The 24767-nt window shown below is 55.0% G+C and overlaps 3 protein-coding genes and 3 non-coding genes across 7 annotated transcripts; all 6 read right to left on the bottom strand.

Annotated features, from left to right (window-relative positions):
• Positions 1-95: 95 nt before the first annotated feature.
• PPIE (peptidylprolyl isomerase E) lies at positions 96-3533 on the bottom strand. Its single transcript, XM_085208981.1, has 10 exons — positions 3400-3533; positions 3235-3333; positions 3124-3167; positions 2777-2803; positions 2369-2450; positions 1777-1877; positions 1314-1437; positions 1055-1240; positions 436-578; positions 96-355 (listed from the first exon to the last, which is right to left on the bottom strand). Exons 1-10 carry the CDS (start codon positions 3428-3430, stop codon positions 287-289), a joined length of 906 nt encoding a protein of 301 aa, XP_085065107.1. The 5' UTR covers positions 3431-3533; the 3' UTR covers positions 96-286.
• Positions 3534-3630: 97 nt separating this feature from the next.
• Positions 3631-16273, bottom strand: PABPC4 (poly(A) binding protein cytoplasmic 4). 2 transcript variants are annotated; one of them, XM_085208959.1, is made up of 16 exons: positions 16124-16273; positions 15687-15907; positions 9974-10167; positions 9535-9650; positions 8923-9062; positions 8557-8651; positions 7859-7996; positions 7164-7259; positions 6407-6679; positions 6045-6132; positions 5758-5877; positions 5118-5245; positions 4907-5000; positions 4668-4798; positions 4476-4575; positions 3631-3988 (listed from the first exon to the last, which is right to left on the bottom strand). In XM_085208959.1, exons 2-15 carry the CDS (start codon positions 15877-15879, stop codon positions 4489-4491), a joined length of 1893 nt encoding a protein of 630 aa, XP_085065085.1. In that variant the 5' UTR covers positions 15880-15907; positions 16124-16273; the 3' UTR covers positions 3631-3988; positions 4476-4488. The 2 variants fall into 2 exon arrangements, with proteins under 2 accessions (XP_085065085.1, XP_085065084.1); XM_085208958.1 differs by having other exon boundaries at positions 16120-16267.
• LOC116217439 (small nucleolar RNA SNORA55) lies at positions 5511-5639 on the bottom strand. The gene has a single exon (XR_004161985.2). It is a non-coding gene; the product is annotated as a small nucleolar RNA SNORA55 (small nucleolar RNA).
• LOC116217441 (small nucleolar RNA SNORA55) lies at positions 6776-6904 on the bottom strand. The gene has a single exon (XR_004161987.2). It is a non-coding gene; the product is annotated as a small nucleolar RNA SNORA55 (small nucleolar RNA).
• On the bottom strand, positions 7419-7549 carry LOC116217440 (small nucleolar RNA SNORA55). The gene has a single exon (XR_004161986.1). It is a non-coding gene; the product is annotated as a small nucleolar RNA SNORA55 (small nucleolar RNA).
• A 1223-nt stretch (positions 16274-17496) lies between the features above and the next one.
• On the bottom strand, positions 17497-24352 carry HEYL (hes related family bHLH transcription factor with YRPW motif like). Its single transcript, XM_010723541.4, has 5 exons — positions 23899-24352; positions 21806-21872; positions 21411-21494; positions 20951-21032; positions 17497-19589 (listed from the first exon to the last, which is right to left on the bottom strand). Exons 1-5 carry the CDS (start codon positions 23976-23978, stop codon positions 18946-18948), a joined length of 957 nt encoding a protein of 318 aa, XP_010721843.2. The 5' UTR covers positions 23979-24352; the 3' UTR covers positions 17497-18945.
• Positions 24353-24767: the final 415 nt, after the last annotated feature.

The following is a 24767-nucleotide window of genomic DNA, read 5'->3' on the forward strand; positions in this document are numbered from 1 at the left end:
CAGGGCTTGCTTGGGGACGTCTGCAAGGAGTATTCCAAAACTTGAGATTTAAAGAGCATCCTCACTCAGCGAGAACCCAACAGCCAGGACAGGCCTTTGTTTTTCTAAAATTCGGTTTTATTACTTCTGTGAAATATAGGAAATCTTTACCAAGGGAGCGGCAGGCACAGTGGGAGCAGAAAGCAGCACAACGCGCCCCGCAGCAGCCGCCGCCCCGCTCACACCGCAGCGCCGCTGCAGGCAGGGGCACCAAACCTTGCAGGGGCAGCCGGGCAGCAGCACTGCCTCACACACACTCCCCACAGTCGGAGATTATCACCTTCTGCTTTGGCTTCCCGTCCTTGGTGCCCTGAGCCTGCAGGAGAAGGGGGACAAAGGCTCGCGGATGGGCGGCACGGGCTGGGCGCACACAGCCCTCCTCGCTGCGGCACCGACCTCGATCTGCCGCACCACATCCATGCCCTCCGTCACCTCCCCGAACACCACGTGCTTCCCATCCAGCCAGTCGGTTTTATCGCAAGTGATGAAGAACTGTGAGCCATTGGTGTTCGGGCCGGAGTTTGCCATGGACAGCAGCCCTGGGACCAAACAGTGCAGCATTACTGGGAGCAATGCCAATAATTAACTAAAACCCCCTCCTGGGCCACGCAGACAATGCCAGTTTTAAGAGTCTCTAAACACTGAAACTGCGGGAAGCTGATGATGCCAAGAAACACCTACAAGTATGAACAGAGTGAAGTGGTAGAGAGCATTAATCTATTTTTAACTGTAGCAACAGCAAAGCCTTGGAGATCAGCCTGCTTGCTTTCTGCCACCTTTCCAATGCTCACAGTTACACTGCAACATTCCTCCCCTAAAGCCCAACGGGAAAGCAGCTTTGAAATTCTCCATGATATAAGACTGGAAATTAACAGCGTGTGGGCAGAGACAGGGGGCTGCATTTCTGCCCTGGGCACGCTGCAGTCTGCTCGAGGCGCTGGCCAACACAGACAGGCCCTGGGGCTGCTGCTGCGTGGTCAGAGCAGCTCAAGGAACCCCACAGCGCTCACCCTACCCGGCCCCGTGTGCTTCAGAATGAAGTTTTCATCATCAAACTTCTTCCCATAGATGGATTTTCCTCCAGTGCCATTGTGGTTAGTGAAGTCCCCAGCTTGACACATGAACTGGGGGATGATGCGGTGGAAGCTGCTCCCCTTGAAGCCGAAGCCTTTCTCCTGAGTGCAGAGGCAGCGGAAGTTTTCTGTTGGGGACAAGGGGCAGAGGTGAGCACGGCAGTACAGCCTGTGGGCCGCAGTGACAGCAGCACTGCTCACCTACAGTCATGGGCACCACGTCGGACCGCAGCAGGATCTTGAGCCGCCCTGCAGGTTTGTTGCCGATCTTGATGTCCATGTAAACCTGGGGGTTAGCCCGGGACTTCTTGGCAGGAGGCTCACCCTAGGCAAGAAGGCACACGTGGTGCTGCTGCTGCTCAGCTCTGCCACCCGATGGCCGGCCCGACCCCAGCCTGTGGCACAGGGCCGGCAGCAGATCCGGCTCCGAAAGTCCCTGGAGGCAGCATGCAGCAAACGGAGGCTCCTCACAGCCTGGGGACTGCTGCAGGATGCAGCAAAAACACACAGCTCCCTCTGGGCTCACCAAGCTTTTGGGGACACAGGGACTGACATGGCCACAGCTCACTCCCGGTTCCCAAAGCTGGCAGCATCCAGTTCCCCAGGTGGCCGTTCCCCACTCCGAGGCACTCAGCAGGGCACGACCAGCTCCATCGATCCCTACCTCCTGTGTCTCTGCTTTGGGTGCCTCTGTTCCTCCTTCCTCTGCATTCTCCTCCAGAGTCTTTCCTGAGAACCTCTTCAGCCACTCATCATCTGACCATACTGCAGCAGAGGAGGGCAGGGTGAGCATGGGGCGCTGAGCCCAGGGCCAAACAACTCAGAAGTCAGCACAGCTCTGGCAGCAGCAGCACTGCACCCAGGGTGCTGCTGGCCCAACCACTCCCAGAACTGCATACGATCACCCCACCGCATGGGGACACGGGGACAGAGCCAGCAACTCCCCCAGGTAAGGTAAGCCCACTGGCTGTGTCCCACCATCCACTTCACACCAGCACTTTGCTTAGCATGGCCCGGGCCCCCTCCCATTTCAGGTGTGACGGTAACCCTGCCTGAAGTGTGAGTGCACGTCTGGCCCCCTGTAGAGAGCAACTAGAAGAGCAGCCATGTCTGCCTGAGGGGCTGGGGGATGTTTCTGGTTCTCGGGACCCCATGAGGTCTGAATGGGAAGCAGAGCCTTGGGAAACCAGAAAGGCCGATGTGCGCCCAGCGCTGAAAGCCCACAGGGGTTTCTCCTCTCCTAGGCACCAACTTACCTGGCCGAGATGATCCTTCTTTAATTCGCATTGGTTTGGCCAAGTTCACTCGAATCGTCCGACCAAAGAGCTCAGACTCATTCTACACAAAACAGAAAAAGAACAAAGCCCACCACAGGGTAAAAACTCACTATGTCCCCTCTGCAGATCTCTGCAGAGAACGAGGCTGGCTTCCTCTCCCCACTTCTGAGCACTACAAGGGTCACACCGCTCAGGAGCTGCACTGAGACCACAGGCAGCAGCAACCACGCCAGCAAAGCAGGGCCAGGCCCCAGGCAGACCCGTGTCTGCAGCGTCACCCAGCACACGCAGCAGGAGCTGCCCCAGGCTGTTTGCAGCTCCTGGCCAGGGCCGGCCGTGTCCCAGCAGAGGTGAGCTCCGGGCTGTGAGGCAGGGCAGGCCTCGTACCATGTTGTCAATGGCTGCTGCTGCGTCCTGTGTGAAGAGCAATAGGACACCGCGTTACAGCCACTTCTCTCTTCCTTTAAAGAAAAAAGCCTAGGCACACAAAGCTGGCGCAGCTCACTGGAGAGCGTCACCAGGAGGCTGTTCTAAGCCTCACACACCCCAGGGCTGTAGGAATCGTAGGTGTGGAAACACCCGACAGCATCTCCTCCGCAGCCAGCCCTTAAACGCGCTCCGCTCAGGCGCGAGCCGGGAGAGGAGCAAAGCCGCCGCGCGGAGCCCCGGGCAGATCTCGGCACCGCAGCGCCCGCGGCCCGGCCGCCAGCCCGGAGGGCGGCGCTCGTCCTCACCTCCGCCAGCTCGAACTCCACGAAGGCGAAGCCGCGGTGCTTCTCTGCGAACGCAGCCCGCGGTCAGAGCCCGGCTCACAGCGCGCCGCCGCCCCCCGCCCCGCCACGCACCGGTCTCGTAGTCCAGCGGGATCTGGATGTCGGTGATGTCGCCGAACGGGATGAAGGCGGCGTGCAGCACCTTCTCGTCCACCTCCTCCGCCAGCCCGCCTGCGGCGCACAGCGTTACGGCCCCGCTCGCCTCGCGCGGCGCCCGCAGCCCCCGGCCCCACTCACCCACGTACAGCACCCGCTTGGTGGCCGCCATCTTAGCGCCCCGCCCCGGAAGTTCGCGCGAATCCCGACCCTCCGCCGCCCTGACAGCGCCCCCTGCCGGCGGGGAGGTGCGAGCTCAGCCGAACCGGAACCGAGCCCGGAGCGGCTTCAAAGCAGCCCCACCGCAACCGAACGCCATCCGACGTCCGTAAGTCACGTCAAAGACACACAACAAAAGAGAAAGATGACGAATGCGGGCAAAGATTTTATTCCTTTAGTGACAAAAGACTTTCCAGAACTTTCCACACTGGACTTTGAGTTAAAACCAAAACCACAAAATGCTTTTTAATTAACGAGAAATCCTCGATGTTCCGCTTAGAAAAGACAAACAGTAACCTGCTCCGACACCAGGGAAAAGCCTGCGAACTCTATTCTGGTTTTGGAAATCTAGAGCTGCACAGAGTCGGCTCGGTAAGATCTTAAGGATTAATTTATAAAACGCAACATAACTACGTGATGTGCTGCACGGCATCGAGTCCTGCAGGGCAGCGCAGAACTGCAGACATCTTGAGCTGACCCCTGGGGAGGGGCTGCTTGGCTTCTTTGCATCCTGCAGGAAAAGGAGGAAGACGTTACCTGCCAGGCACTGGGAAATAAAAGCCTTTTTTAGGAGTCTGGACACAGGAGACAGCATTTGTTTGGACAGAGCACAGACGTGGCACTGCTGACCGCAGCCCTTTAATGTGCGCCAAGGGCAGATGGCTGCCAGCACAAGGAATGGGCATCAGCGCAGTGCTTCACCCTGAAGTCACCAGAACATCTTGCACGTCATTTCACCTCCTAGATCAGCGCTGTCACAAGACTCATCTCAATCTGCTGCACTGCCATGACGCGCCAGCTAACAGGAACACTTCAGCAATTTACGCATCATCTTTCTGATGCTTAATTAAAAAGGTTTTTGAAGAACTGGCTAAAATCAGACAAGCACCGCTCCCAGACCAACATAAGCCTCCCAGACCAAGAACACTTAGTAACTGCCTTGCTTTATTTACCAATCCTGGAAGCTTTTAATCAAAGCTGAGGACTGAGACACTCACCAGTCTTCCTGGCTTAAGAGGTAGCAGCAACCACACCCACCTTCTGGGCAGCTTCTTTCTTGGCTTGGTGAGCCTGCAACACTGCAACAGCCTCCTCCACCTCCAGGAAGACAGAGGAGCCAGCGAGTGAGAATCCTCTCTCAACCGAAGGGTCCCACAGTCTGCCCCCACCCAAGGGAACGGGCAGCTTACCTTTGACCGGAGGGACTCTGGAGACTCCAGCATGTGCAACAGCTCTGAGTTGTCAATCTCCAGCAACATTCCTGTGATCTTCCCTGCAAGGCTGGGGTGCATAGCTTGAATAAGAGGGAACAAACGTTCTCCTAGAAAAAAAGGATTTCAGATAGCAATTTTAATTTAAAAGCTGTTAATGAAACCTGGGGACATTTCCAAAGTAAAATGCAATCTGGAAGAACCAGAGTTTCACTCACCCAGCATCTGTTTCTGCTCCTGAGGAGGGGCAGCAGCCAGCATGGAGGCTGTTAGTGGTTCCTGTCCCTGCACGTGTACTGCAGGCTGAGGTGCCTATAGAAAGGCAGATAGGAGGATGCAAAAATAGACGCTGTGCTGATTGTTTCTGCAAACACTCTTCAGCTGCACCTGTTGGCCTGCAGCTGCTTCAGGCACAGATCCTTGTGTTACCTGCAAAGGCTGTACAGGTGGATGTGGGCTGCGGACACTTGAGGCGTATTTATAAGGGGGAACTGCTCTGGGAGCAGGAGCAGCTACAGGTGGACGAGGAGCCAAGTTCTGTCCTGCAGTGGTAACACCTGCAAAAGGAGAGCAGGATTAAAAACACCCATAGGAATGTACAGCAAGTAACCTGAGGTACCTTAATGACCACTAAATTCAAACTATGCACTGCACAGGCGAATACTGGCTTAGAAACCGGTCTCCAAATTACAATTGGATATTTCAGAAAAGAACTATTCTACATTCTGCATTTATGGTATTTCCTAGTTACTCCCTAAGATAAAATTTGGATGCTGTACTCTGAGAACAATATCCATACCCTACAGTCTTATTTGGAGCAGTAAATGTTGCAGAGCTGTAGAGATGAGTTCCAAGTGGAAAATAACCCATCTGGATTTCTGCTGCTGTGCTGTAGCACCAACTGTCCCTAGACCAGCACTGCACAGCAAGGAGTAGGAAAGATTCAGGTGCTGTCTCACCCCTCACTCCCTCACTTGTTTCTGACAACCACCGTTGGAAGTAAAAGTCAAGTCTCAATAGCATCCTCATCCCCCGCAGAGGAGAAGAGCCTGGGAGGCAGACAGCTTACCAACTCGCTGGGCAGAAACAGGGAGGCCACGAGAGACAGGAGCAGTGCCAGCAGGGGCCAGATGGCGCAGTGCTGGCCGTGGTCCAGACTGGCGCAGGGCACTTGGCATTCCCTGGAAGCCTGAGGGAAGAGATGACAGGACATCCTCAAACCAGAACTGACAGGTAGGTCAGGCCAGCCAGCTACAAGAAGCAAGCTGAAGTTGTGCACAGGAAGGAAAGCATGCATTCTTGCTGGAAAGCACAACCCAGAGGGCCACACCACCAAAACAGTCTCCAGATGCTCACCTTGAGGTCTTCCCCCTTGCTGCCAGCGTGGGTTGGGTCTCATCTGTGCCATCTGATTGGGTGCATAGTAAGTGGGTCTGCTCTGAGCCTGGAGGGAGACCAAACAAGCTCAAAGGCAACATCTAAGTGAACAACAAGCAATATTTACAATGTGTTTTGGCAGTTTTTCCCCAGACTCAACACCCAACTCAAATTAAGAGAGCATGCAGCGGGGACATCACAATTAACTCCACTGACTGCACTCCCCATTAGGAGTTGCTTGCTTATGGGCAAAACGAAGACTCAATGGGATGAATGCAAACAACTCAAGGCCCAAGCACAGTTAAAATGTTCGTAAAACCATACGAACTTGCTCAGCTTACCTGGGGCACAGCAGGCATGAAATAACCGCCAGCAGCAGGCTGGAACTGATTAATGATTGTGTTGGCTGGCAAGGCTCTCATCCCAGCAATGCGCTGCATGTACTGGTTAGTTAGATGAGCCTTTCGCTCTTCTTTCCTTTGTGCAAGTGCAACATAGAGTGGCTTTGAGCCCACTATTCGGCCATTCATCTCTGTCACAGCTTTCGTAGCTTCCTCTGGAGAGGAAAAGCAGACAAAGCCAAACCCTTTGCTCCGTCCATCTTCTAGCATCACCTGCAGTAAAGACCAATTGCTAGTGGAGCAACATTTCAAGAACAGTTGAAGAAATCTCTATTTTTGACCACAGAGAAATATAAGATTTCAAGGAAGAACTGTTGCAGAGGTGTAGAGACAATTACTCAACGAAGAATCACTTGTCTGGATTTGCTCTGCTTTTCTGTCAGCACCATGCGTCCCCAGACTCACACTGCACAGCAAGGAATGGGAAAGATTAGGTGCAGCCTCTAATCAAACATGAAGAAATGCCTGCTTGCCCATAAGCATGATATGGCTTGTTTTCCACCTCTTGTCCCCCCACTTCTGATGAGGAATCAAGCAAGTTATCAGTAAAATCACGATGAGACCCAAGGAAATCTGCCTGATCACTAGCCTAAAATTCTCATGACCGCACCAATCAGGGGATACATTTCTGCCCTTCAGTCCTTTGTCAAGTAACAGTTCCTTCTTAAAATCCAAAAATCCCCAAGCCCCACAATACCTTTGCACTTGTTATTGACCCAAAAGGCGAGAATTCCTTCCTCAGTTTTTCATCATCTATAGTGTCATCTAGGTTTTTAATGTACAGGTTAACTCCCTAAAAGGTAGAGAACAGTAGGATAATTAAGACATCTACAGTAATAAAGAGAATCTTCAGCACATCAACTGTCAGCATCCGTCTGCCAAAGCTGTCATTTGTCTAAAACCTCTTAACTTAGCAGGACATCACTGTCATACCACCAAGATTGATGGCAATAAATGTTGCAAAGGTGTAGAGACAAACCCCAATGAAGTGAAAGAGCCTGTCTGGATTTCCTCTGCTTTCTTGTTGCATCGTGTGTCCCCAGTCCAGCACTACATCGCAAGGAGTGGGAAAGATTCAGATGCAATCTCTGGCATGACACAGTTTTGCTAAAAACTAAACCAACAACAGTTTAAGAGTCACATCTCTTTCCATCCTTTCAGGTAGGCTCATGTGAAATTAAAGATGACTGCATGACTTCTCTCATATCCTCCTAAGCACTTAATTGTAAAGACCATGCATAGAAGTCTCCTTTGCCTCCAAGTACCATGGAGTCACTTAGGGTTGAACTCTAAGGATACATCACAGGACGACGACTGCTTTGTCAGTGCCTTTTAAGTCTACCAAAAGATGGAAAACTGTACTTCAATTCAGAAAAGGGACGGACTATTCACCTGGTACCGGCTGATTCTCTCTTGTTTTAGCTGTTCAAATCTCCTTTTCAGCTCTGCCTGGCGCTCCACCTTCTTCTGTGCTCGGCCTACAAACACCATTTTCCCATTGATATCCTTCCCATTCATTTCTTCCACTGCCTGGACAGAGGGGTCAAAGAAAACTGTCAATTGCTGAAACAAGACAGCAGCCGATCCTGTTAAGAACTTGGCTGCCCAAAGGTCTCCCAGCTTGTTTGCCAATAACTAAAACTGCACTGCTCCTGTTTTACACCAGCTAATTAAAGATAAACTGAAGTTATCAGGAGAGACCCATGCTGACAACCTTGCCGTAATGCTGGACTAACAACAGGAACTTGTGAATTTATCCCCACCCCTTCTGTAGTTAATGTCAAACAATAACAAACATAGGGCTCAAAAAACTCTACTCTAAGAACATTCACTCCCTAAGCCATCCATCAGAGCACTTCTACAGAATTAATGTTCAGATTCAACAACTGCATTCTGCGTGCATCTGGTAATCTGAGAAATGTCAGCTTAACCCTGAAGTAAGGTAACAACGCAGTGACGTGCAAATGGCTTCAAGCCCCCACATCCAGAAGGTTACACCTGAGGCAGAATTTTATCTCAACCTGCTTCTGCGGTAAGCCAAGTAAACTCTTTTCCAAAGACACCCAAGCAGCATTAACACTTGGTCATACCTTGTTAGCATCTTCATGCTTTTCAAAGCTTACAAAGCCAAAGCCTTTGGACTTTCCAGTGGGGTCTGTCATCACTTTAACACTCAGAGTCTTACCTGTTACCAAGGGACAGGGTTAGTAAAATATAATGTAAGACTATTTCAAGACTATCAAGCTCCACATAATCACCCTAGCCTTCTTTTCTCACTCATCTGCTGGCCACTCTCTGCCTCCTGTCCAGTGTTGACAGAATTACTACCCACTCCTCAAATCTTCCAATTCATCAGCCTCAAAGTGACCCCGGTAGACGCATACAGATGGTAGCAGCACTGCTGAATTAGCACAGGTCATGAAATTCACGGTCTCATTAAGAGTTTCTGTACTTACCATATTTACTGAAGAGTTCCTTTAGTCTTTCATCATCCATGTCATCCCCAAAGTTCTTAATATAAACATTGGTGAATTCCTTTGCCTTGGCTCCCAGCTCAGCCTCCCGCTCCTTACGAGACTTGAATCTCCCAACAAATCTGCATGAAAGAATGAGAATTAAGTAAGGAACTTGTTTCAAAAACGGAAAAAACAGCATGTGATTTGCAGTGAGACAAAAAAAAAAAAAAATTGTAGGAGGAGCCAGACACAGGGAGAAGAAAGAGTGCCAGAACAGAAGGACAAACAGGCCGCAGACCATCCAGAAAAGTCACCTGTCCTACGGTGAAAAGCAGCAGCCTAGGATGCCCACCCAGCTCTGCAGTGAAGAGTACTGGCCAGACACCCACCCAGCCCACTTGCGGAGAGGGAGCAAATCGAGGCTTGCTGAGGGAAACCACAGCCCTGCAATGGAAGGGGAGCAGGCTATGGCTTGGGCAGGGTCACTCACCAGCCCTGTAGTGGAGAGGTAGCAGGCCAAGGCTTGGGCCAGGAGAACCTTGTGTGTCCCTGTTAATACCGAGATGCATCACGGTTCATGCGCTCGCTGCTGCTGCTGGCTGTGACACTCACACTTTGCGGTCGTTTAGCAGCATGCCGTTCATCTTCTCGATGGCTCTATCTGCAGCATCCTGGGTCTCAAAGTGCACAAATGCGTAGCCCTTAGAGCCATTCTCATCACACACCACCTAGACACGTGGAAGGAAGCCAATCCGTCAGATCTCAGAACGCACATCTCCTCCTCCTCCTCCTCCTCTCACCCTCAACCGCGGCGCCAGCAACGAGAACAGGCTGCTGCTGAGGTCAAAGCGAGTGAGATCTCTGTGTTTCAGACCGGCACGTTTCACGGCCAAACCCGACGTAACTTCAGCAACCCCTGACCTTTTGGTCAACTCTGCCTTCAAGAGACAGCCCTCCTCACGTGGTGACAGGTGCCACTTCTGCTTCCTACACTGGGTGTCTCTGATCACGTCCCCCTATAGCAGAACGGGAAGAAGTAACCGCATCTCACCTTGCAGGACAAAATATTCCCAAATGCCGAGAACGTGTCATAAAGTGCCTTGTTATCAATGGATTTGTCCAGGTTCTTAATGAAGACGTTCCCAACCCCCGACTTCCTCAGCGAGGGGTCCCTCTGAGACCACATGATGCGAATGGGTTTTCCTTTGATCACATCGAAGTTCATGGTGTCTAGAGCACGCTCAGCTGCAAGAGAAGCGCAGAAGAGGTTTCTATGGCTTGTTAAAGCATAAAGGTTTCCACCACGTGAGCGATATGTAAATAAAACCAGAGACATTTGGGGCCATTACATGGGCCATCAATTCCAATGACTACTTTTTGTTTAACTTCATGTTCCAAGGCAGGTCTTTGCAGCACAGTTACTAGACGTGCTTAAGAACATAACAGATTTAATAATCTATTCTGAACTGACATTATAATGTTTTAATAGTCACAGAGAAATAATGCCAGAGTACTTAGACTTAGTTACATTCCTCATTCCTCACTATTATAAAGGTAAATTGCTGAAATCAAAAGAAGGGAAAGATACAGGAAGCTCTCACCCACTCATACTCATTTCTGTTAAGAGAAAATGGTGGCTTCTCTGTCAGGTCAGAGATGGAGAATGCACACAAACGCATGGCTGCAGGGAAGAACACAACTCAGCCTGTGTCGTTTGTGGCCAAAAAATGATTTTCTGACTGAAGGGCAACAGTCAGAAGAGACCAAATGCTGAGAAAAAGGTCCAGATACCCAACCTGATGAACAGGTTTAACTCAGCTTTAAAACCCCAGCGCTGCCATCCTAGGCCACACTGAACCCCCTCGTCATGATTCTATTTCTGCTGCCTCCTGATATATTAAAAGGACCATTACATACACTCGTCAGGATCTTGTTCATAAAATTCAGATGCCTGTGACTCTTCTGTGCCAGGAAATACTCCTAACGTGGAGTCAGCAGAGAAGGAGAGACTTAATTCCCAGCATGAGGCGGGGAAAGAAAGGCACAGATCTGCATTAAAACCAAGGAACATTAACAGGGCAGAACCCAAGTCTTCCACATTTCTTTGGCCCAGTTCTTCCACACCACTGTCACTCACTTACTGATATCATTTCAGGGCAGCAAATTCAACCAAAACACAACATGAACACCTCCTCCTCTCAAGTGACACTTTGTTAGAGCAGAGAAGCTACGCAGCATTTCAGAGCTCTTCCAGAACCCTCAGTGGGGCACTGCCTACAGAAGTCTCCTGCACTCCCTACCTCAAAATCAGTGAATCGCTGCATGAAAGTTTATTAGAGCTTTTCACGTGCTTTGAAGACTTTTCCTACCACGGCTTTCTAAGCTGAAGCGGTGCCATCTCTTTTTCCCCAGTCCTTCGCACGCAACCCCCACTGTGAAACAAGTCCTGCTGGATCTCGTTACTGAAGTAGAGAGACTCACGAAATTAAAAAGACAAAAACCATCTCAGGAGGAAAACTTCACATGCTAGGGCTCTACTCGCCCCACTGGCCGTTTAAAAGCTTACATTCAATTAACTGCTGTGCTAAAAGGATTCCTCAGCTGCTGCTCTGAATCAGGGCAGCCCTGTGGCTGCTCCACAGCAGCTCCAGCAGGGACCTCAGCAGCAACTTGGCGCAGGCCGGCAAATTTGGCAGCGTTTATTTATAGCAAGGAGAGGCCCTCCAGAAGCACGCGTCGGCAAGGACACAAACAAGCCGTGTATTCCATCCGCAGCAGAAACAGCTCCTGCCGAAAGGGGCCGAGCAGATGAGGCGGTGGCACCTATGAAGCAACCAGAGGGGCCGCGAAACGCCGTGCAGCTACTGAGAGGCTATGAACCACTCGTGGCTCTCTCAAGCTTTCTCAGCACATACGAAAGCAGGTGCTACTGCACTGCTCCACGTAGCCATCTAGCATTCCACAGCAGCGTTACGCTCTGCTTGAAATAGATGCAAATGCTAAAACGCTTGTTAGCGCTGGTGCAAGAAAGCCCCAGACAGGTTTCTTAACCTGAGGGCTGCACGCTGCCAGGCAGAAATGCAATCACCTCACACCGGTACCTGAGGAAGCCCCTAAAGGATCAGGGATAGCAGCGACTCAGAATAAACACGGCAAATTCGTTTCCTCCGCCGCAGCGAACACCTTCTCATTTTCCCCTACTTAAGCCACAAACATCAGCCATTTCAGCTCCTGTGTCTGTTTCTCTCCCACTGGTTCCTGCCATCCTCCCAGCACTGAACTGCAACTCAAACCCAACGCTGCACACACTTCAGGCTTTCTCCATTCTTCTTCAAGTGCCTTTTGGGCAGGGAAAAGCAATATACGAGCACTCCTTGAAGCTCGCCTTAGGCCTCAAAGTAACAAGTCTCACTTGCAGACGAGGCTCCCTGATGCAGAGCTGACAGTGCTGGAATTGGCCACTGTGGCTGAGCAGTATAAAGAGAAACCAGGCACCAGGATTCACTCGTGAGCAGCTCAGCACAAGGAGTTTTATCAGCTGCCCTGCAGACCTCTGTGCTCTCGCTTGTGCCACTAGGTAATAAAGAGCTGACAACAAAAACAGGGCAAATTAGCCACTTAAAACTAGCAAGGTTAATCAACTACTTGATGCCCATCCCTTTCAGTCCCTTGATCACTGAAGTATAACAACATGCTGCCAGCAATGAAGATTATGTACAAAACCACTCCTTCCTTTGAACTGCACACCTGCTTTACGCTGCATGTCTTCCTTATACTGCCATCTCTCCTTTAAGGAGGAGGGAGAAGTTTATCCATACCCTCCTACAGCTCTCTGTTTAGAGACGGTTAGCTAATCCCAGCCCCAGGTTCCTTCCTTCTTGGCTTGAGAAACATGCAGTGTTCCCTGCACTCCCAGAGCGCTTATCTCTGTGGCCATGTTGAAGTTTCTCTCCATCATTATCTGAATTGTCCTTACTGTCAACGTTTCGAAACCCTGGAACACAGCTAAACTGCACGAGGAACGTATTTAAAAGGAAACTGAGCTTTTCTTCCAAATGAAATGAGTTTGTTTTCTTTCCACTTACAGTTAAAAACAAATATTAACAACCACGGCTAAGTCTGAACTCGCCAGAGCTCTGAAGCCTCTCCTTAACCTGCCTATCAGAACAGGACGGACCCAGCACTGGGCATTCACTGACTGCCGTGCCTCTGCACCGCAGCTGAAGGCAGCAGAGCTCGTTTTCACTAAAAATAACCTCCCTGCAGATTATCAGACAATGCGTGTCCAGAAAGTACCCCTCCCTGGGTAAAGCATCACTCCATTAGCTGAGAAAAGCCAAGGAAAATGCAACCATTTGAGATGCCAGTTTAGATGCAGGAGTTCTGGAAACTCAGATGTTCAGGATGCGATTACAGGATCTCCTGGGGGTCCCAAAGAACAGCAAAGTCCTGGCTGCTGCCTGCCTTGAAACAGTTCAGCTTCTCTAGTCAGTAAGGAGAGAATCCTATTTCCCACACAAAGGTTAAGACGTGACAAACCTTCAGATTTACAGAGCACTCCTACAAAAGGTACCCAGCAAAAACAAACCATCCCATCCGCTTTACTGCCTTCCACCATTTCAGACACACCAGCAGCTGCCCACAAGAACTTCCCTAAGAGTTTCGGGAGCACAAAGCTTCCCGAGTGCTTTTGTGCACTGCGTTGTAGCAATGCTACAGAATACTGCCCATCGTTTCCTAGAATGGATAATATCAAGTCCAAATGCATTTCTGACTATGCATCCCTGGAAAGAAAGTGCAGATCTGTCTTCTCTGAGAGCCCTCATGCAGAAAGCACTGCCACCTTGAAAGCCAAACCTAAAACTCATGCATCTGACAACAAAAACTATATTCTTCATGAAGTTTGAGTCTTGGTTTCAGAGAGACCCCAACACACCACTGCTCTCCCTCCCACCCCGGTGTTCTGCCACGCTGCATTTAGCACAGTAGCTGCCTTTTACTCCTACAAAATAACATGCTGCTGTTTGCTACGCCAGGAAGGAGCTTTTTGAAGGAGATCTCTTTGTGGAGGCAGGAGAGCTTGCACGTCTCCCTCCCAGTAGTAACTCAAAGATAAGGTTTAAGTCACTTGACCTTGTAAGACCTACCAGCAACAGGACACCAGCTACCCTGTCAAAGTATCACTTCAAGCACTGGGACTTCCTAAAATGTCTGCTGCTTCTCCAGGAGCCCAGAATGACGCAACATCCCTCTAACCTCGTGCCTATTTATTTCCATAAAAAGTTTACCTTGAGACACATGTGGAGACCAGCTATCTTCGTATTTCTATGAGAACTTCTTCCTGATACAGCACGCATATACAACTAGCTCTCTTCCCTTTCAACATCATACCTACACGATACAGGTCTTCTCTACTTTAAGAGCACAGAAGGCATCCTGAGCTGGGAAGAGGACAGCAGCCAGGAGGGCACAGTCACAGCCTGCTCACATACAATCAGCCGAGAGCTCAGAGGCTCTATTGGCTGGCAGGAGCACTGCTTTGTGATGACATTTCTTTTCCACACGTTGTGAAGACTTTGAGCTGAAGGCAGTGTATTTATTACCCCGTGGGAGTCGGCTATCTGCTCTCTATAAAACTGTAAGGCAGGACGGCAACTGCAGGCAACAGGAGGGGTTACTGGCTGTTGTGAACTGATTCTGAATCCAAGGGAAGCGCTCTCTCCTATCTGTTCTGGAGATGTCTATATATAGATACTGCTAAATCACAGCTCAGAGCAATAAATGAGCACCAGTCAACAACTAAAGGCTCTGAAAACGAGGGCAGAAAATACTGACCTACTTTTCTTCCAGAAAAAAGCACATTCCACAGTCACCTTTTCTGTCCCATCTTTTGTACGCTTCCACTGCTTCAGCACGGGAATATTTGCTTAAGGAGGTGCCAAACTGAACTATTACAAACAATCTGGCCAGAGAAAACCAGCATGGATTCTGCCCACAAGACAGCACAGCTCCACACGCATTGCACTACGATCCTTTCCCACCAGCTCAAGAACATCACTTCAGAGTGCTGCACAGCAGCCTGCGCTCACACAGCAGCGTGCAGCCATCAGCTCTACCAGGTCTGAAGTTACAACAGGTGAGCAGCCAGAGGCTGGGGCAGAAAAGCCCAACCCAACCTGGGCTGATCGCACGCAGGCTCTTCTGCCGGCGCCGGCTACACGAAGACCACATCAGCAGCCCAAACCTGCACAAGAACACAGGGAACACGGCGGAACTGCTCCCTTTTATGAGCTGCACCAACCCCACACCTCCAAACCTGGGGACTTTCAGTAATACAGAAACAGTCCAGTGAACCAGAGAGGACAGCGAGATGCGTGCTCGTGGGGTGCTTCAGAAACAGTGAAGTAGGTGCGGAGTTTTGTTTCTTAAGAAGTGCCTGTGAAAAACGCCTCCAGCTCCACCGCCGGTCAGGAGCTTACTTACCCTACGTTGGGACTGAAAGGCAGCTACAGAACACAGAGCCGCGAACCTGAGGCTGGAGCCCCGGAAGGCCATCGGCTCCGACCGCCGCCCCCCCGCACCCACGTCCCCACGGCCGCATCTCCTCCGTGCGGAGCAGCCGAACGGCCGGCAGCGCGGCGCGGCGCTCCGCCCCGAGCGGGACGCCGAAGAACCGAACGGCCGAGAGCCGCGCGGCCGCCGTCCGGCATTTCGGGGCGGCACGGGCCGAGGAAAGGCACGAAGGCGCCGGGCGCGGCGCGTACCGTCAGCGGGCTGCTGGAAGTTGACGTAGGCGTAGCCGAGGGAGCGGCGGGTGATCATATCGCGACACACGCGGATGGACAGCACGGGCCCCGCGGGGCTGAACTTCTCGTACAGCATCGCCTCGGTCACGTCGGGGTGCAGATCGCCCACGTACAGCGAGGCCATGGGATAACCGCTGCCCGCCGCGCTCATCGTCCGGACGGCTGGGCGCTCGGGGCGTCTGCGGGAGAAACGCGGGTCAGAGCGCGGGCTGCGGGCGGGCGGGGCGCCGTTACGGCCGCTTTACGGCCAGACCCGCGCCGACCCAACCGAGCGACCCCGACGGGCCGCAGCCCCACGCGGCAGCCGGGATCGCACCGGGCCGCGGCCGGCCGGCCGGCCGGCCGCCCTCCCTCCCCCGCTCCCCCGCCTCCTCCTCCCGGCCCCACTCACGCACTGCGGCCCGGCGGGCAGAGAGGGGGTGGCGCGCGGCTCCCTCCCCTTTATAGCCGTGAGAGCCCCGTGCGGCGGGGAGGAGGCGGCGGGAGCGGCCCCTGCGGCGCGCCATCCGCTGCAGCGCCGCCTTGCGGCAGGGAGGACCGCGGGGCGACTTGCGCCCCCTGCCGGCCGTGGCGGCGTCCGGTCCGGAGGGCCGGCAGGGGGCAGCGGCGCCGCGCCGCGTCACGCGCGGGGAAAGGCGCGCAGCGCTGCTCTGCGCCACCCACGGCCCCGGCCAGACCGCGCCAGCCGCAGCCCCGCGTTCCCATAGGCTCGTCGTTGTGCTTTTAGCCTGAAGAACAAGGATGCTCGGGGGACTTCGGGGATTTCCCCTACAGGGCAGATCAAAAGTTGCCAGGATGTGTTACCGGAGATGTTTAATCTTAGAAAAACCCTGGGAAAAAGAAGCAAAGATCCATTCCTCACCTACCACTGTAATCTCCGCGCTGCTGTGGGGAGAAAACCCCAGAGGCCCGGAGCGATGCCCTCCCACTGTTTGATCTGCAGCATTCGGGAAGTGGTTTCTCGCAGTCCCTGCTTTCTTTACCCCTGCAGCCCGCGGGGCTGTCGGCAAACGCCTCCCAAACCCGAGCCGTGCAGGGCTGGACCCCCCCCGCCCCCCCACCGCGTCGGGCAGCCCGGGCACTGGGGGTGGCTGTGCTCAATGGCCCCATTATTGCTCGCTCTGCTCCCAGACGGATGCTGCCTTCCTCCGTCACAGCTGCAGTCGCTCCCTTCCAGCAATTCCCAACACAGCACTTAAGGCGAGGATTTATGGGCGGTTTGGAAAGGCATGTTGGAGTGAGAAGGAGTTATGGGAAAGGAAGTTGAATTTTCACCATTCCCCAGCAAATTCTCCCAGCGTCTTTCGTGGCTGGGATCGCTGACGATCCTCCCCTCTGAACAGAGGCCACGCTCAGCTGCGGTTCTGTGCGGAGCGTTTCCCACCAGCGTGGAGCTGAGAGGTGACTCTGGTTCTGCTCACAGAGGGCCAGCAGACAGAGGGCAGCCCTGCAGTCTGGCTGCAGGATTGGTCTCAATGTGTCCCATGACATTTCTGTGGATGCTGGGAGCTAAATGAAATGAGCTGTTCTCAAGCCATGGATTATTGCCAACCTCAGGGTGAGTGCTACAAGTTCCCTGCTAATTTCAACTCATGCAGTCGTTTGCAAAGTAAAAAGTCATGGGAGAAGCCACCACAAGCAGCGTTCCTGCTGGGGACGTTCCCTTACACTACACCTCAACAAAGCTCATCTGCTGCAAAGCCGATGGTTGTCCCAGCAGCCGGACAGGCAGAACAGCTGCACATCAACACTGCATTTCACACCAACAGGGGTTGGAAAGACTTTATTTGCCACCTTTGCTGGATGTCACAGCTGTGACTCTAACAGAGCGAGGCCGGGCTGCTTGCTGCAGCTCTGGCACACTGAGGAGCCATGGAACAGCCGGGGCCACGGCCTCCTCTTCTTTACTGGGAAATTGTTCCCGGCTGCTTCTGGCACTGGGGAACGGGGGTGAGGAAGATCAGCAGAGGCGTTTCTGTATGTTAAGTGCAGTGGCGTTCACCAGAACAACCAGGAGGACTCACTCTCCGAGCAGCAGTGCTGCACGCATCACGTGCTCTGCAGGAACGCAGCCCGGCACGCTGCGCCTTCCACCTGGGGTGGGGGAGAGTCTCTGCCAGGAGGGAGCTTCTCTGTCTTTTCCACTGCTGCGCTGACCTCTACACACTTTCCTTTTTGTGCCACAGCTGCTGATCTGCGGAGATCCTTGGGGTGGGCGTGCAGCCAGGGCCGGGTCCATCCCAGCAAACGAAGGCACAGATCCAGGCACAGTCCCACGGAGAGGGACATCCAGCCCTGAGCCCTGCAGGGATGCGGCCTCAGAGCTTGAGAGCTTCAGTTTGTGTTCCTCCCTGCCCAGAGGAGAGGGGGTGGGAGGACAGGAGCAAGGGGGATTCTGCAGCACTGGTGCACGGCAGGGCAGGAAAAGCTCTTGGGAATGGGACAAGTGCAGACCCGGTGCTGGCCAAGGGCTGCAGTGCAGCACCCACGGCGTTTGGTCCTGGCCCATGGGTGAGCAACATGAGACACGGTGCTGGAGAGAGAAAACAGAGACGCTGCGGGAGGAGAAGGGCCAAGAGAAAACTGGGAGGCACTTGGAATGCTGGTCTGACCGCTCTGCACTGCGCACTCGGTGGGGAAAGAGGTGAGACGGCTCCTGCAGGGCAACGCGCAGAGGGAAGGGCTGCTCTTCTCACATCGATGTCGGAGTCGTCCCCTCCCCACTGAGTCCCTTTGAAATCCCGTGTCTCACCTCTTCACACCCGGCTGAGGGCCGCCAGAGCCCAGCAGTGCTCCGCTGTGAGCAGGATGATTTGGGGCGCAGCGAGGAGAGCAGCGTTCAGTCAGGGCAGCAGAACCAACCCCAAGACCACGGAACTGGGTGCTGCAGCTGCGGGACACGGCCTGAGTGAGTCCGTCCAGGAGCTCCGAGTCCCCGAGGAGATAAGGCAGCAGAGAACGGTATCGGGTCTGCCGGAGGGTCGGCAGTGCCCCCCATCCCAGAGAACGCGTGCGAGCGGATGGAGCTGACATTTGTGGGCACGGCAAAGCAGAGGATGAGCGATGGTGAGGTGAGGTGAGGTGAAGTGAGGTGAGGAAGGCAGCGTGAAGAGCGAGGCGAGGGGACAGCAAAGAGAATCTTCTGGATGGGTCCTCGGCTTCCGCAAACAGGAGAGGCGCCCGGTCGGCCGGTCCAGGGGCAGCGGGCACCGAGGGCTCAGAAGGCGCCGATCTCGGTGGCCCAGGAGCGGCACAGCCGGGCCGCCCCCACCCTGAGCGCGGGTCCCTGCGCGGCCGCGCCCAGCACCGCTGGCGCAGCGTAGGCCGCGGGCAGAGGAACAGCGGCGGGAGAGAAGAGCAGAGCGGAGATGGGGCTGCCCTTGGCTGAGCCCCCCCTCGGCGCTCCCGGCGGAGACGGCATCCGGGCTGCGGCCGCCGCGGTCGAAGCCGAGGGGGCACCGCGGGCCCTGCGGGCCGAGGAGGCGATCCTGCCGGGCACAGAGCCCCGGTGGGACGGCAGCACGTCGGCGGGGACGCGGCGCACCGGGGCCGGCCTGGCGGCGAGGCGCGGGTAGGACGCAGTCACAAGGAGAGGAGCGGGAGCGGCTTCCCGGCGCGGCAGCGGCACCGGGCTGTGCAGGAAGGACCACGGCCACGTCTGCACGGGGAGCAGCGAGGCGGCCGCCGGGGAGGGCTCCATTTCGGCCACGTAGTTGTTGAGGTGGGAGAGGAGCCGCAGGCGGATGGGGTCGGCGGTGCTCTGCCCCTCCAGGACGCCCAGGTACCGAACCACCTCGGTGAGGCACTCGCGAAAGCCGATGCTCCTGTAGTCCACGGCCAGAGCACGAGCATCCAGGAACCCTGCAGGGACACGGGGGCGGTCAGGCCGTGCGCCGTGCAGGAACGCGCGTGAGCCCCACCGCCCTCTCTGCCGCACCGTAAGTTTCACTTGAGGCGCTTTGCTGCCGTGTGATGCCCTGCAGCAGACAGCCAAGCGGGTCCGCGTGGGTGACAACAGCGTTGGTTACCTCGATGGGACAGGACTGCCGGGTCATGAAGCCCTTTACTCTAGTGTGTGGGACGAGCGAGAAGGTTCATTAACTGTGCTCAGGGAGGATGACGGCTTTTCTTTTGGGCTCTTTGAGTTCTGGCTGCTGAGGACGTGCAGATGCCAGTGTGTGCTGGGAACTCTCTATGGCAGCGCCGGGGCCGATGCGCATCTCTGTGCACAGCCTGAGTTCCTCTGCCTGAGTCCCAGAGACTTCAGCCCTTCACACTTCCCTCACTGACCTCCCACTGAAGGAATGGCTGAACCAGGGCCACTGGGCTGGGAAAGCTCCGAGCCACATGGAAACCAATAAGATAAAACACAATGGCTGATTTTTCAGCTTCTGCTCCCTCCTTGTAGCTTGGTGAGACAGTAAGCAACAAAGCAGAGAATGTCACAGAGCAGTGGAGCACTGGACCACTCTGCTTGCTGGGGTCTCTGGGGACAATGCAGCCCTTTGTTGCAGTGCAGTCAAACTGAATATCTAAACAAATGTTCCAGACCGAGTTACAGCTCTGAAGCAAAGCCTGGATGCCAGCAGTGTCCTCAGAAAGCCAAAAGTGGGTGGTAAGCAAAGCCAGAGGCTTCTTTACTGGAGCTGTGATCCCCATCCTGTTAACTGGAACAGGACCGAGGGTCTGTGCTGAGCTCTCAGTACAAATGAGACCTTTGTTGAATTTCACACAGGGCTCCCCCTCTCCTCTTATAACATCCAAGAGACAAAAAGCAAGAACAGAAAGGGAAAAAAGCCTTGTTTATTTGCAGAGTCCCCGAGCAGAACTCAGCCTCTACAGGAAATGTATCTCAGGGAGGAGGGAAGGAATTTAATATCATTTTTTTCTGGAAGCAAGCTCCATTTCTGGGAGTGCAACTCTGGCTGGGCAGCTTCACTGGGGCGTGCAATGAGGACAACAGCACCATCCCTGTGGGTCTGGGATACCAGAACCTACCCATGGGGTGCTGACCCACACTTTATAGGCAATAAAAACAGGAGGGCGGGAAACAACCCATTTGCCCCCGGGAAAAACATTTTCCTTGGGAAGTGGGCAAGGCAGCATTCGTCCTGGTGCCGGCAGCAAGGCACGGCAGGGCCGAGATATTCCCTGCTGATGGGGAATTTCCTACCCAGGATGCCACCTTCACCTCGCCCATGCACTTGCAGAGTGGCTCTTACCTGCTCCTCCAGTGGCATGGAGCATTTTTAGGTGATCCACTGTCATCTGTAGAATTTCTGCCTTCTCCAGCTTGGATGAGCCCTGCATCAGGAGCAGGGGAAAAAGGAGAAATTTGTTATTTCGTGGCCCAGGGCGTTGTGCCTCTCACAAGCTGAGCTTTGCCTGGTGCCCTCCTCCTCAAACCCTCCTGAAAACCCACGGCACCAGACACCCATCTCTGGGCACTGCCTCAGGTTTTTAATCGAGCAGAAAATGGAGTTCCTTCCCACCATCACCCCATACAAACTGAAATTCCCCATTTCTGTGCTTCCTCATAGCTGTGAGATGCAGCCTGGATTGAATTCATCCTCCCTGCAGCTCCTGAACATTATTACTAAATGCACTGATGCTGTTTCACCGCCCGGTTTCACCACTCCCCGCAGCGAGGACTGAGCACAGCCCTGCTGCTCTGGTACCCACCTGCTTCTCGAAGGCAGTGGGCACCAGGCGCCGCAGCTCCGACAGGCTGCTGTTGATGCGGTCGCGGCGCCGCTTCTCAATGATCTGCGGGAGGAAAACCACACTCATTCCTGGCGTGTCTCACAGACTTAGAGCCCTCACAGCAGGCTGAGAGCAGCACTGGGCCACAAAAGCGAATGCTTTCGGTGAAAAAGCCGAGCAAAGCAGCACTCACCAGGTGTGAAGCCTCCCTCCTCCCCGCAGCCCCAGCCCTTTCTACACGATTTGAGGCCACAGCTCTGCTAAAACCTCCCCTTGGCTGAGGGAGGTTCTGCGGGGGACGGGGCAGAGCCGGTTCCGGTGACCCCCCCGAGTCCCAGGGCGAGGATTTGCCACCGGCACAGCACAGAACTCACCCCTCTGCGCTTCTTCCTGGCTTGTATCTGCGACGTCGTGGTGGGAGACACAGACCTGGGAACGTGGCTGGGAAGGAAAAAGAGGGAAAGCTGCTTGCAGCAGCTGGAGGCAAACCTCAGCAGCACATATGTTTTACACACGTTTGCCATCTGCAGTTCCTCCTCCCCATCCCAGAAAACTGTTTTCTGTGGTTCTCATCTCAGTGTTACCCACAACACAGAGATCAGGAACCGAGGACAGGAGCCAGGCAGAGTCTGAATCCCACTGTCCCCATGGGAGCCCTCAGCAGCCCACGGCAAGTTTCTGCACCAGCCACTGCCCGGCACATCTCCTTGCATCTCGGGCCACACCGGTGTCTCCACGGGGCTGGAAAAGCAGCTCTGGGGCCGGGATCTCTCATCCCCATGCACAAACCTCCCGGCCTCATGCCTGAGGCTGTTGTGTCCGCTGGGTGGGCTTTGTGCAGGCATAGGTGGCTTTGCAAGAATAAACACGTGCTGTCCGCATACAGAAATGCGCCAAAGATGAGCGCTGCTGGGGTGGGAACGGGTGGGTGGGAACGGGGGCAGGGGACGGCACCGAGCTGACCCGGCAGCGCAGGAATGCAGCCTGCACTCGGCAGCAGAGAGTTTTGAATCTCTTCGCAGAGCTGTCCGAGCGCAGCGCTCTTTGTGAGCTCCAGATGTGGGATCAACAGAACTCTCTCTCTGCTAAATGTATCTCAGAAACGTTTGACTGACAGTTGAGAACCACGCAACGGAACTCTCTGATGGCTCTGATTTCTGCGCTGCTCCTTGATCGATTCTGTAATTTGCAGCACTGATCTTTCAACTGTTTATTCCAGACGAAAGGCAAAGCAAACCCGAGCGGCATCCTGCACTGCTGCAGTGACCCCGAGCTGCGGCACAGCGCACGCACAGCGGACACAGCGCCCGCCCGCAGTGACTCACCCTGCTGTGGGGAACTGGTTCTCCCAAACCACCCCGTGGAGCCAGAGCCCGGTCCAGACGCCGTCTCCCTCTCTCGCTCCCTCCCTCCCTCCCTCCGCCCCACCCAGGAGCGTTTGGTTCTGCCTGACCCCGTCGCCTAACACTGCGCTGCGCTGCCGTGGTGTGGGGATGGTTCTCTCTGCTGTGTTTGCGCGACACGAGCCGCGGTGCAAAGCAGCGTAAATACCTCCGTATCACAGCGCTGCTCTGCGACTCACTTGGGACTACGAGCAGACAGAGATCAAAACTCCATTGTTGTACTCAGTGGAACAAAACAGGGCAGTTCCTCCGCTTTGCCCTTTGGGGTACTACAGAGCCGGGAGGAGGTGGGAGTGTTTCATGTGCAGCAGAAGGGTGGGCGAAATGCTGATGCACTGGGACGGTGTGAGAGTTTGGGGAACACATGCGGGATGCGTTGGCGTGGCTGTGCCCAACTGCCCCAAACTGTATCAGCTTGTGAGAACCTGAGCCTGGCACCAGGTGGGACAAACAAGGAATTAAATCACCCGGAGCTGCAGAATGGGGGACACTTGGCTGCCAAAGGGAGTTCAGAAGCAGCTGAATTTCAGATGGGAGCAACTAACAGAGCCCTTCCTTCGTCCCCAGTGCCCGGAGCCCACCAGGCCCGCAATCGGTGGGCAGCAGCAGGCGATGCCCTGGGCCAGCAGAGCAGAGCAGGGGAGCATTGCGGAGCCTGGGACCCGGGTCCTCTCCTCACCGCTCCTCCGAGCAGAGGGAGCTGCAGCCCGTGCTGTGGGAGGGAGGAGGGATGATGGAGCTTGCAAACGGCCATCCTGAAAGCGCACGCTGAGAACTGGGCACCCCTCACCGCCCGAGCTGCCTTTCAGAGGAGATCAAAGCCGCAGCTGGTGCATGACAAACGCCTCGGCAGAGAAGCGTTTCTCACGCGAACCCTCTCCGCACCCTCCGCGATCCCGGAGCTGTCGGGTCACCGCTCCGGGGCAGTGAGGAAAGCCGGAGCCCGAACCCGGGGTGCCCTCACCCCACAGCGGGGCTGCTCCCCCGCTCCCCCGCACCCCGAGCACCGCCGAGCCCCCACCCGGCGTCGTTTATCCCTCGGGACGACGCGGAGCGCTCCCCACCTGTATTCCTCCTCTTTGCCCACGTCGATGGTGCCGTCCGACTCGGTGTCCGACGAGCTCTCCTCGCACAGACGCTTCATCCTGACCGGGAGCGGCTCCGCCAAGGAGGAGGGCGCGGGGCTGAGGGCTCGGCGGAGCCCCACTCGTGTCCGGAGCCCCACGCGTGTCGGAGCGCGGCGCGGTCCCGCGGCGAGCTGAGCGCGGAGCTCGCCCCGTCTGCTCCCCAGCTCCTCCCCTGGCCCCGCTCTGCCTTTCACACCCCCGGCTGCCGCCTCGCTCTGCTCCCAGCACGTCCCCAGCCTCCCTGGTTAATGGGTTAATGAGACATCTCCCAGGAGTGACGGATTACGCGGCCGCGCCGGCGCTCCCAGGTTCCCAGGCCCCCCCGCCTCCTCCCGCTCGCTGGTCGCAATCCCAAGTCTTCCTGTAAAAGGAACAGTCTGTGTGAACCGTCTCATGTCCCCCTCTGCCCGCCGCCCCCCTGCCCGCGGCCCCCCCTTCCACCCGCCGCACATTGGCCTCAGCCCCAGTTTAAAGGGACCGGTGACCTCACTGGCAACAGAAAACCGTGGGAAAGAGATGGGACTGATAAAGCCCTGAGTTGTTTCAGGGAAAAATCAACATCCAGCCCCACACGCACACACGGCGGCGCGGGCGGGTGGGAGAATTGTGAATCGGATGGAAGCGGCTCCTCCGGGGTTGGAGGGAGATTCCCGAAGGGGCAGCAGTGATGGTGCACGGGGACATCGCCCTGTAGGGGTGTCCTGCAGGGTTCTGCCGTGAGCTCAGCCCCCGCCACGCTCAGAGCATCCCCAGCTGCCCACTCGTGGCACTGCCAGGGTATCCAGGCCGACCCCTGCCCAGCACTG

Source organism: Meleagris gallopavo, chromosome 25, assembly GCF_905368555.1.
Source record: "Meleagris gallopavo chromosome 25, MGAL_WU_HG_1.1, whole genome shotgun sequence".
Lineage (NCBI taxonomy): Eukaryota > Metazoa > Chordata > Aves > Galliformes > Phasianidae > Meleagris > Meleagris gallopavo.

Excerpts from the sequence above, each read along its gene's own strand:
- PPIE (XM_085208981.1), bottom strand. The coding sequence starts at position 3,430 with ATGGCGGCCACCAAGCGGGTGCTGTACGTGG. Across the intron at positions 3,168-3,234 it reads CCCGCTGGACTACGAGACCG|AGAAGCACCGCGGCTTCGCC; the intron begins GTGCGTGGCGGG and ends CTGCGTTCGCAG. Across the intron at positions 1,878-2,368 it reads AGAAGGATCATCTCGGCCAG|TATGGTCAGATGATGAGTGG; the intron begins GTAAGTTGGTGC and ends CCTCTGCTGCAG.
- PABPC4 (XM_085208959.1), bottom strand. The coding sequence starts at position 15,879 with ATGAGCGCGGCGGGCAGCGGTTATCCCATGGCCTCGCTGTACGTGGGC. Across the intron at positions 10,168-15,686 it reads CTTCCAGCAGCCCGCTGACG|CTGAGCGTGCTCTAGACACC; the intron begins GTACGCGCCGCG and ends CTTCTCTTGCAG. Across the intron at positions 5,001-5,117 it reads CACCTGTACAGCCTTTGCAG|GCACCTCAGCCTGCAGTACA; the intron begins GTAACACAAGGA and ends GCCTTTCTATAG.
- HEYL (XM_010723541.4), bottom strand. The coding sequence starts at position 23,978 with ATGAAGCGTCTGTGCGAGGAGAGCTCGTCGGACACCGAGTCGGACGGC. Across the intron at positions 21,873-23,898 it reads GGCAAAGAGGAGGAATACAG|CCACGTTCCCAGGTCTGTGT; the intron begins GTGGGGAGCGCT and ends TTTCCTTCCCAG. Across the intron at positions 21,033-21,410 it reads CCACTGCCTTCGAGAAGCAG|GGCTCATCCAAGCTGGAGAA; the intron begins GTGGGTACCAGA and ends CTCCTGATGCAG.